Source organism: Pholcus phalangioides, unplaced genomic scaffold (assembly GCF_987345545.1).
Source record: "Pholcus phalangioides strain wild (caught in Gottingen) unplaced genomic scaffold, Ppha-v1.0 ptg000042l_1, whole genome shotgun sequence".
Lineage (NCBI taxonomy): Eukaryota > Metazoa > Arthropoda > Arachnida > Araneae > Pholcidae > Pholcus > Pholcus phalangioides.
In genome coordinates this window covers 33,534,810-33,547,092 of record NW_028301628.1, presented here as the reverse complement: position 1 = coordinate 33,547,092, position 12,283 = coordinate 33,534,810, and the positions used below count along the sequence as shown (strand labels likewise).

Below are 12,283 nucleotides of genomic sequence, written 5' to 3'. Positions count from 1 at the left end.
ACCGCACTTGTAACCCCAGGACTTTTTCTTGTGAGGGGGCTATCTTAAAAATGTGGCTCACCGCAATAATATACATTCGACTGATGAACTCAAGCGTAACATCATTAATGCAATATCGGACACTAATTCTTACAGAGTTCGTAAAGTTCCGAGCAATCTGGTAAAACGTGTGTCCGTGAGAAAGGCCAGCATTCTCAACATTTATAGTAAATTCAAACTTCTTTTAAATTTTTTTTAAAGGTAATTTTCAATTCATAAGTTTAACTTGTTATTTTTTGTTAAACAGCATATGCATTCAAAAAACATTAATAAACTATGATGTGCGCGAATTTTAAAACACCCTGTAAAATTCACACGTGAAAATTTTATTCATCAATAATGAAATTTAATTAAAGGGAGAGAGCTGTGTCACATTTTTGTTTTGTTAAAAAATTGTCTATTTCTCTACTTGCATCAATACGCCATACATAAATCTTTAAAAAATTAATTTCGGAAATATGCTATTCCAACTTCTCAACACAAATTCTTAAAAACGAAGAATTTTGGACAAGAAAATTATCAAATTTTAGTATTCCTGTACATTCTGCAATATTATTTCATTTCAGATGCTGCCTTCTCCCCGAAAACTTCGTATCCAAAATCATGGTTCGCGCGGGCCCAAAACTGGGCGAATCCCAACCCAGACAGAGCAGAAATCGTTAGGATGCCCTCGAACTAAAAGGTATGAATTTATAACCAGATTCATACGACCTATCTCATTAGCGCCTGCGACCCATAGGTTAAGAGCCCCTGGAGTGGTTGATAAGATACAGCCAATAACCAACTATTCCACTAAATTGATATCAATGAAAACTTCTCTAAAGCTATAGAAAATAGAAAAATCTAACTGAAAAGATGTTTTGAAAAGGGTAAATTATATTTCAAGTATGACAAATTAATCCTCAAATGCACAATTTGTTTTTCTTTTTAAGCGGATAACTTTTTTTTAGTGTTATTGTACTGCTTATACAAAGTCTTAAAGAGGGCGTAAAGTCGCATATAAAATATTGAAGTAATATTTCTTTCCAAGTATATAACTAACTACTTTGTGATCAAACTAAAATAAAAAAAAAAATATGGATTGCAAACTTCAAGGTGAAAAAAAAAGCATTTTAACAAATTATCTAAATAACAGCCACACATGGCTCTCTGCAACAAACAAAGAATTGTTGTCGTTAATTTGGACATCTACCAGCAAATTCAAAACATAAAATGGAAAGAAAATGACCTAAGCTAATGTACAAAGGCGGCTCTGAATTTTTATCTTCAAATTGGCTGCAGTAATGAACTTCTAAGAAAACCCTTTGCACGCATGCAAAGCTACGCATTTAAGGGCTGATATATTAAACATAGTCCAATATGGGGAATTTTAAATTATAAAACAAACGTTCTCTCATACATTGAAGGGTCGAAAAATATAAGTGGAATGTACACACAACTATATAACATATTTATATAAATCTAATTTTTTGTCCCATTAAAACTGATATTAAAATTTAATTAGCATCAATCATTAATTGATCTATTAAAATCATAGAGGTGTGTTCGCACTCCCACGGCTATATATGCTCGATATTTAACATCCTTTTATTTAAATTTGCATTTGAAAAAAGAAATCCAATGTCTGATTGAAATCAATTCCCTCTATCTCGTGCAACTGAGATTAACTAATTGTTCCTTTTGACGTTGAGAGTCTACTTCCATTATTTACACTGATGAATTACCCCTCATTTCATCGATTTCGAAACGTGATGCCTCGTGCACTTGACCATGGGAACGAGGCAACACCTGCGACTGCTTCGCACCGCTGCTTCTTTCAAGCAAAAAACTTCAGCGACAATAACTAGGAAACAGAGCACAGAAGTAGTATTCAGTACGCAAAACCGCAAATCCACGTGAGTTTTGAGAGTAAAACTCGATAAAAATTGATGGTTCTAAGCTCCATGTAGTAGAGAGAGAAGTGACAGCCCTCACACACACCTTAATATATTTTTTTTTTCCATCAAGATGACCGAGGCACAACAATTAACCTTGAATACTCGAGGTGGCCGCGTGCCAAGAATTTACCGGAAGGCAACACAGAGAAAAGACAAAAAAAAAAAACGCCAGCCGGCACACGATAAAACTCAATTCAAGCAAGGCAACAACCATCAAAACGAAAAAAAAAGTATAATAAAGGACAAGTAATTCATCCTCTGTGATCTTAGCTGGGAGTTAAGCGGCGCGAAACGTTAACTATTGGCCGCCAGCTGGCTTGGCGAGTGAAAACCACCGAAAACAACCACCACCACCACGTCTATTGCCTGTCGTCGTCGTCAACACGGGCGACCATTTTCATAAAAAAAAAAGGTCGTCTTTTGTTTTAGGCTTTTTTTTTTCTGCCTATATAGTGCATAGTGATCGCCAATTCAAATAATAATCAGTTTCACTGCTTTTTCGTCACACTGATCCAACCAGCAGGTGGTCTTCATAAGACAATGAAGAAGTGGTCGGCCATATCATAAGGGGTCACGGAAAGAGACACGGCGCTAGAACATGGAAATGTCTCTATGTTGTTGTTTTTTTTTCTGTAGAAAGGATTCGGTTTGTGGTTTTGTCGTGCTGTAGAGAGAGTACTAAAACCCGCGATTATGGTTGATTTAAATCACGCAGTGCCAGATGGTACCGATGTCAAGTCACGAACCCATCCTACCCCGTAGGTGTTCTCTTATTACGGTAACATAAATATTCCGATTACTAGTGTATGAAAACATTAAAAAATACATATATATGTCGGTCATACCCATTTCAATACTGGTATCGAGGCCAATTAGACAGTAAATTGTAGCTCGGAACGTGTTTGGGAGTTGGAGGTACCAAATATATAGGCACTGAATTCTATTAACATTTTTATTTCTGTTTCTATCGTGAAACTATATCTCGAAGAACAAATAATTCCCTACATCACAATTTAGGATTGATGAATTTGGAGTGATGAACACCAGTGAAAATTCAGAATTTATGATAGAAATAATCCCAGAAAGCTGACGAAACTTCAAAATTAATGAACGAAATAACAGAATTAAAGAAATATCGGAATTAATCAAAGAAATAACAGAAGTAATGGAAGAAATAACAAAATTAAGGAAATAATTCCAGAATTGATGGAAGAAATAACAAAATTAAGGAAATAATTCCAGAATTGATGGAAGAAATAATTACCAAATTAATGGAAGAAATAATTACCAAATCAATGGAGGAAATAATTACCAAATCAATGGAGGAAATAATTACCAAATCAATGGAGGAAATAATTGCCAAATCAATGGAAAAAATAATTACCAAATTAATGGAAGAAATTATAGAATTGATAAAAATTCAGAATTTATGAAAAAAATAAATCAGAATTCCATAGTTGAAGCTCAGATATCTTGTTTGCTACAAAAAAAATGTGTGTGTGTTTGATATATATTGCTCCACTTCTATTACCATAAGTGCTAAGCCGGGTGCGACCCCACCTGTCACACGCCTCCAAGGGCGCGCGGCTCTGGTTCTACTGTATATTTTTTCATTAATTTTTTTTCAGTTGTCATTTAAAATACTTTGATAAGATATTTATTGCACATTTATTCATAAATGGGCTAATCATGGTTTATCGAGACAAATACGGGACGCTGCGATTGAAAATACGGATAATTGCCAATTTACACAAAAATAGTTGCCGCATTGGTAGACAGCAATAAGAAAATCGCTGACATCGACGAGAAATGACTCTTTATCCGCGATTCTAGTTTTTAAAAAAATTCAACGGGAAAGTCCCGTAAAATACGGGTCATACGACCACTCCTACCCATAAACGCCCTAATATCGTCCCTGATATCGGAAAAACATCTCATTGAGACGGTGGCATTCAAAGAAATATGCTGCTCATCCCACAGGACAAAGCCCTTCTGAGAAAACACCTAAGACACGCAACCCAAATAACAAAAAAAAAAAAACACAAATATCAGTAATCAAATTGACCAAAAAGCAAATGAATTCGAAGAACAAACTCCATGCATTTTTACAGCGAAAGTCTTCATTTAATAATCATGCAGTAATGAAATATATTTAATTGCATTAGATCATCATCATGATCCTCCTCTTTGAATGAATAAAAAAGAATCGAGTAAATGCCTTTCTCTCGATGGATAGGATGTCTAGCTGATCGAAGGACGTCCACGGGCCGGGAAGAAAAGCTTCCTGGAAATGATTTCCATTTGAGGAAGAAAAGGCCTTTTTCGAAACTACGTTTATTATTATTTTTTTGTTCCTTCTCTTATAGTTTTCTGTACAAGGAATTACTATGACTTGTTTCCAGGACAATCACGCACTCACTCCGATGTCCTTCACAATGCCACGGGCTCCTACGCCTGCTGCAATGATTCATCATGTCGTGAGTCAAAACATTTGGGAAGAATTTTTTTGGATTCGGGCCAGAAATGAGTGGACAGAGTACGTATTTTCTTGAATGATATCTTTCTTGCTCATCATAAAATCAACCTCGTAATTTACTGGATTAAAGACTCGTTTCAAGACTAAAGCCGCGATAAATGACTTATCCGACCGATTTTAGAGAACGAGGGGGGGGGGGTGTAAGGCAACTCCGTCTTTGATGAGAATTCAATCCTTCAGCTTTTCACTCCTTAGTTCATAGATTCCCAAACATCTTGTTCCATCGCCTGTTTAAATCTTCTTTCTTCTCATCGCCCCCCCCCTCCCAACTCAAGTTAACCCATAGGATCCTATACTAAACCAGCAGCTATTACCGCTACCCCATCGCCCTATAGAGGGCCCACTTTGGGAAACACTGCCTTAAAGATTTGGAAAGTTTTTTTAGTCTCAACTTCGGACAACGATTTTTAAGGAACTCCTTACCATGGGATGCCGATGCTGTCTAGATACCAGAAGACTACATATCCAAGCGACCCAACACGTGAATTTATACGGTGACTTGGCGCGACTTGTTGATTTGCGACTTGTCACGCTGGTCTCCTCATTACACCAGTATCGCGGTTATCGGAATATTTCTTCATATTCTTGTGTAGTGGTATCTCGGGGTGGGGGGGGGGGTTATCCAACGGTGTCCCGAGTCAGTCACCAAAAAATTATCAAAATTGTATTTCATGAATTCTAAAAATTTTTATTTCATTTATTTTGAATTTCTTTACTTCATTTATTCTAAAATTTATTTCACTTATTCTATTCTTATTATTTCATTACTTAAAAAATTATAGAATAAATAAAATAAAATTATTTTCTCAATTTTGAAATTTTTTATTTTCTCAATTTTGAAATTTTTTATTTTATCAGTTCTAAAATTTGTTTCATCAATTTCTGATTTTCAATTATTCTGAAATTATTTCTCCCATCAATTCTGAATTTTTTCCCCAAATTAATGCCTTAAATGTTCATGCCTTTCTTGGACGCCGACTTTCTTTCCTCCCAATTTTTTTTTATTAAATTAAGTTTTAATCGGGTCCCGAAAAATTCTTCGGGAATCACCACTCTCCCCCCCCCCCAACTATTCATTGAGATGGCCGTTTATTTTTAATGCATTAAAAACTCATCATTAATCAGTTTCCTGGGTTTTGACGTTTTTTTAGTGTCGTGCGAGAGAGAACAAGCAACTCAAGTCGTCTAGTCTCTTGTTCTCCGGGCTACTCGAGATCGTTTTGAATATCTCCGTATGAGGAAAGTTTAAGGATCAAAAAGTTGTACTCTCTCGTGGCCGATTTTTAATGCTGAATTATAAATATTCAAGTTGATGTAAATGTTAGAAAATATAAAAGTGGTAATTTCTAACCAGGTGGCTTGCGTGAACATGTTATTTAGAAAGCTAGAGCAGCTGTGTCTTGCTGATTAGAGGAGTAACGGTGCTCGTGGATCGAAAAAGATTTAAGACACACTCCCCCCCCCCCTCCTCCCATGGTGCATGTGATCAGCTAGATCTAGGGTTGTCAAACTGCAAGGTGAAAAACTGCAGGAGGAACAGTACTCCTGATTTTTAAAAACTGATTCCTTAAATTCCAACCCGGCATTGGGCCCACCCAGGCATTGCCTCGAGGGATCATTCACGGTCCCTCCATTATAAGATCTGATGATGATGTACAATGATTTTTGAGAGCAAATATGTAATTCGGTAGGTAGTGTTGGCAGCTAGGCAGAGATGCCCTGGGTGATGAACTTCTCTTATATGTCGTAAACAACATGCAAGTTACATTCAAAAACTTGAATTTTGCTCACTTAGGCATCAGCGTATGTCCAAGTGAGGGTGCTCTTCTGATGATGACCGTAAAGACGGTGCTCACACGGGAAAAAAATCCGTCTTAAATGGTTATATATTATCATATAATGTACCGTCAATCGAATATGTAAATTCGATTCGAATCGTAACATTCATATTAAATTCCATGATTGATTCAATGATCGTTGTTGAATGAGTTCAAATTTCAATAAAACTCAATATATTCCATACTTGTCACATCGTTCTCATATACGAAATAACAACCAACATAAATTTTCACACTTCAAGAGATTAACATGCATGTGAATCACGATTCCTTCAGAATTCAAAGACAGACTAAAACTATATTTTCATGATCAAAAACCTCACGAAAAAAAACAAGCAACATAACTTACTGTTTTCGATGCTATTTACATACAGGACTAGTTCAAGGAATTCGGGCATGACCACCAGCGGCACTTTGATTCGATGGCTTCTCACATTTAATCAAACGTCAATTTAGCCATTTATAATTATTATAACCAAAAAATGAATTCGCTTATATCTCGTATCCCCCTCATTTTCGAGTTAATTTTTGAAATTGTGAAGTTAAACGAGTGAACTTCAATCGAGAAATGATGCTTGTATAGGAAGAGGCATCGAAATTTGTTTGAAAAATCGCGAAGGCAAATTCGATGCGGCTAAGTTTGAGGGGACCCTTCGCTTACAATAAAGTACAGTATAATTATACAGGGCTTTGGCAACGAGGTCGGACCCGTAGATTAAAAAAAAAATCAGTGTCTTTATCTGTTTTTCAACTTGAAACTATTGGCAACGTAAGGCCCTGTTTTCCTGGGAGCAGGTTTTTTTGCGCGGCGTACAACGTGAAAAATCGAGCACGACTCGCCGTCAACTCATCAATAGAAAAGCGGGCATGATCATTTTCCACACAGATAGCAACACGTCCCAATCGAGCGTTTTATGTCAAGCGTGATTAGCCGACTGCTTCTGGAGGAGACCTACATGCGTCGTAAACCAGCGTTTTTTGTATGCAGATCTAATGATGTGTAATTTTTTAAAAATAAAATCAATGATTTATGATGATCATAAACAGGTATGATTCCAATTTTTAAAAAATGGTCGACAAGTGTTCATAAATTGCCCTGTAACAGTTTTGAGAGTGAAAATACAGTGTGACCATACAAAATAGTGCTCTAAATTTTTATACGGTATCCCTGTGCTATAACATCCAATTAGAACATTGTTGCTCTTTCTCTCCTGATGCCAACAAAAAAAAATTCATGTTTTTAAGTGCAATATTCACAGAGATATTCAAATTCGAATAATGGAAGAAATTTGGGAAAGAACAGCGTTAAATGTGAAAAAATAAAAAATAAAAACGCATATTTTTTTTAACACTGTGTTTTCTCAAATTTCCTCCGTTTTTCGAATTCGAATATCTCTGTGAATATTGCACTTAGAAACATGAATATTTTTTTTGTTGGCATCAGGAGAGACGGGGCAACAATTTTCTTATTGAAAGTTAAAGTACAAGGGGACCGTAAAAAAATTTAGTCTTTATTTTGTTATTTGATTCTTAAAACGGGAAACATAAGTCTTTAAATCATGTTTCCCGTGTCCAAGATGTTGTCAGGCAAACATTCAATGTTTGTCCGCGGACCGGTGTCGGTCCGTAGGAATTTCCTACACGTCCGCAAAACATTACACTCAATTCATGTGTGTAATCCCACTGCATAATGTTATATAGGTTTAGTTTGAAATATTATACCGAATCTATAATTAGTTTTTTTCCCGTTTTAACCCACCAGCAGGTCTGCGAATTATTTCTCCTATTTATTGCATTTTTTCCCCCTCCCACAAAGAATTTCTACTATTTATTTTTCCTCCTATCCATTCATTTCTTGCCGCAGCCTACAAATTATAATTGCTTTTTATTATATTTTTTTTCATTTTTTTACCGGTACGCAAATTATCATTTTTTTAATTTTATTCATTCAATCAAAATACAGATACAAAATATTTTGCATAATAATAATAGTCACACTAGTTAATACGCCAGCGGATTTTGGCCAGATGGTAAGCATAAGTCAATGAGACTCCACGGAAAACATCTCATGGGAGGCAAACACCCCCTACTAAATACAAAAAACACTATTATAACTCTATCCAAAGTTTCAAGCCCGTAAAATTTTCTTGATGACAGGCAAATACCAGTAAAAAAAGGTAAAATGCAGGTAAAAAAGCTAGCTTGTGAGAATCGGGAAATAATAGTCGTTACATGTATGTTGGTAAAAAATAATATAACAGACAGTTTTTATTTTTCTTATTCATTTTTTGCCGTTCCGTAAATTATTTCTATGTATTTTCTTGTTGGTCCTCAAATTATTACTACAATACTATTACTGTATTTACTTTTCTCATGATTGGTTTTTCACTGGTCTGCAAAATGTTCAACTACTTTCACCGGTCAGCAGTTATAAAAAGGTTGAAGAACACTACTTTAACCTTCAATAAGCCCCCCAATCGTAAATAAAGACTATCTGTGAACTCTTTAAAGCTATAGTTATAAAATACATCAAACTAGCACAAAATTTAAGACCGCTGAAAGCCTGACCTCAAAAATCACGATCCCGTAATATAAGAATTTATCTTTCTCGATAATTGAGAAATCTTGTAAGAACCATAATACTTATACGACCTCTAATTTTTTTGAGGCAAAAAGAAGAGCACTATATACCTTTACCTCCCTCTATTATACGTATGATACGTACGTACTTTTATATTGAATAGACATAAAATGGATGGATGAAACACCGTCCGCCTACAGTTCGGTAGATAAAATTTATGGTTCGGCAAAACAACATCACAGCATAAAATTGCATTTATTCTCCGCCAAGATCTTTTGACGTCCTAATCTATTGATCGGGAAGCGCAACCTGTTATTACAATTCATTAAATACCGAAAAAAGGAGGGAGGGAGCGATTAATAACTACGAGTGAAATTCCGCAATACAATTTCTTTTTTTTTTAGGTATTTTAATCGTCCGTATCAGAGAATACATTTACATCTCTTACTGTCGCTGAAAACAATGCTCGATTATTATTATTATTATTATTTTATACTTTTTCCCGTTCATTCATTTATACTGTATATCGTCGTTTTTATTTTTATTATTATTATTATTATTATTACGTAGGTACCGCCCGTTGTGTACGTGACCCACATGAAGCTCTGGGTGCGGCTTCAGAAAGTGTAATAAGCTTCTTTTTTTTTTTTTTTTGCTTTCTTATTTCATTTTGTTCTTCAATCAAATGCTGGATAAATGCTTATGATGATTCTTACGCTCATTTTCGGAGATTAAATTAATTTTTATAATGTTATTTCCTCGTTATATTTAATACATAAAATAATATGAATAGTTAAATTTACCATTAGATTTCTTATAGTGAGTTATTTGGTAAATGATGGAAAAAAATTGTTACAGGGACGTATCGTGATAATTGAGTGGGTTAAAACTCAGTCATATTCTGACTCAAGTCCAGACATGCAATCAAGAAGTGCTAACCAGTTGGAAGAAAAAAATTAACTTAAGCCTCAGCTTTGTTGAATTAAGTCTCAGCTTGTTCGCTTCTAAATTGCGAAATCACAAAACTTTCAACAATTTCCATCATTTTCCTCTATATGCTTGCTTCACCAACAGTTGCTGGCATATTATTCAGCTTCTTGATCGGATGTTATGCGAACATTTATGGCTCCCTACACATAATACTCAATGATGATTGTACAGGCAATCGGTGAAGATTCAAATACTAGAAACGTCTTAAAGTCATAAATGAATTTCACTGATGTCATCGGTGTCATTGCTAGAACTGTGGAAACTATGAAGATGGAAACTGTCATCTCATGTTGGAAGAACTTTTGGCCACAATATGTCCCCGACGACCCCAATTTTTACGGAACCAGCCGAAAATGTTATGAAATATATTGTGTGTTAGCGAAGCAGGTAGATGGAGAAGATTATGGAGAAGATTTCAATGAAGTGTACAAAGAAAAGTAAATTTAAGAATTAATTAACAGCAATTCAGAAATTGGCGTAAGGGGGATTAATCAAGCTGACTGCTCCGGAGACCGAAGCGATACTCTATGAAGATGATCAAGATTAAGAAGTGGAAGACAAGTTGATTATGCGCAATATAGCGCAAGGGCTTCGTTAGTTTGAATGAACTGAAATGAAGAAGAAACGGGTAATAGACATGATAATAGGCGATCAGAAAACATCGGTGAAAATCACTGAATGCCCATTAAAAAACAGATTAAATGGGATATCTTAAAAAAAAAAACACACATTTATGGTTTGCGTTATCCGAGGATTTTCCGTGTTTGCTGTTACCCACGGAATGTAACCCCCGCGAATAAAGAGAGACGACTACATATATGCAGGGTGCCATATGAATTCGTGTGTATGGGTTAAAAATTCATAAAAATTTCAAGAATTGGTGTATTTGAATGACGTTTGCGAAAAAATCACTATCACGAAGGGGGATTTTAAAAAAAGCAGTTTAAATTTTTGTTGGTATAGAGCACTGCACGAAATTCCGCCATGTGTGATTGGACCTAAACCTTTCTTCAATCTATTCTGTGCCAGAAACGTTCGTAAAGCTTTACCCGGTGATACGTGGTTGAGTTAAAATAACTTCACCAATAGTGCTTTATCCATCAATGTCAACATCACAATGAAAAACTAATGTAAGCACCAGTAACAGTGAAATTCAGAAATGAGCTATTAAATCGTACGTACATCATATCTTTCTTTCTTCCAAACCGAACACAACTCAGATCTATCGCCATGAGCAATATACTACCTGGTGAGATGTACCGGAAGTGTAAGTGAAGTGTAAGTGTGTGTACCTAACAGTCTGAGTGTGTATCTTTTGTTATGTCTGATTTCTGTCGGTGCTGCTATCTATGTTTCAGAAGTGAAGTGATACGATGTAATGATTGAAACCGTTGGCCTGTTGTTCTCTGAGGCGAAACTTTTTAAAGGGGAGATCGGTTAGCAGTACACCATACCTACATATTATGGGCCTTTTATTTGCAGTAATTTGCTTTCGTGCATCGCTTTCTATCGACAAAAATTTGAACTAAATTTTTTCTTGTAATATAAAAAATCCCTTTTCGTGAAAATAACATTTTAGCAAGCCGCAGGAAAATATATCAATTCTTTCAATTTTTATGACTTTTTACGAATATATGGGACAGCCCATACACAGATAGCACAACTAGTCATTATGCAATTAACGAAACAGTTCATGACAGTTGTTGGTGGTAGCCGTAGCCGCACTCACTCCTGCACCAAAGTTCCCATCTGCCAGAGTGATTCTCGAAGGTGGGCGATTTATGTGAACAACAAAGCGCTTCACAGACACGTTCAATCCGCTTCAGGCCCTTAGATCTTGCTGCCCAATTCATTTGCTGAATACATTCACCTTTAGTATTAATCACCACTTCATCTCTGCGTAGACGAGTGTTGTCATTTACCAAAAAAAATGAGCGAGAAAAACCATCTATACCTCGTAGATATCACACAGAGGAATTGAAGATCTTTTTGCTCAGAAATGCTCTGACATCCAGGAAGACTGTCAATGGAGTGGTATATGTCTATCTAACATGACGCCCTATTGGTTCCCAGATTCTCTACTGATCAAGGTTCGGCGAGAATCAATGTTTAGGTTGGATCTAGACTCGTCACTTAAACTCACTGAGGTTCAAACAAATGCTGTTCATGTCAGACACATTTCCTTGTGTGAGGGATTGGGTTGGACACAAACAGCGGATCTTCCGGCAAAAACCCTTATCTCATGAAGCCTTCGGGAAACCGTTATGTCACCCTTTAAACTTCGGTCCCAGTAGAAGCAGAAATCTCACGAGAGAGAGAGAGAGTTTTCTGGCTGTAACAGTTCTCTGAAAGTATCAAATAC

At 35.9% G+C, this 12,283-nt stretch overlaps 1 protein-coding gene across 1 annotated transcript in view; it reads right to left on the bottom strand.

The window, feature by feature from the left end:
• LOC149064927 (uncharacterized) overlaps nt 1-7,014 on the bottom strand; it is a 107,563-nt gene extending 100,549 nt beyond the window's left edge. Inside the window, exon 1 of the mRNA XM_089255208.1 lies at nt 6,700-7,014. Within this exon, the coding sequence (XP_089111334.1) occupies nt 6,700-6,748 (49 nt within the window). The 5' untranslated portion in view covers nt 6,749-7,014. The remainder of the gene's footprint in view (nt 1-6,699) is intronic.
• Between the last annotated feature and the right edge of the window lie 5,269 nt (nt 7,015-12,283).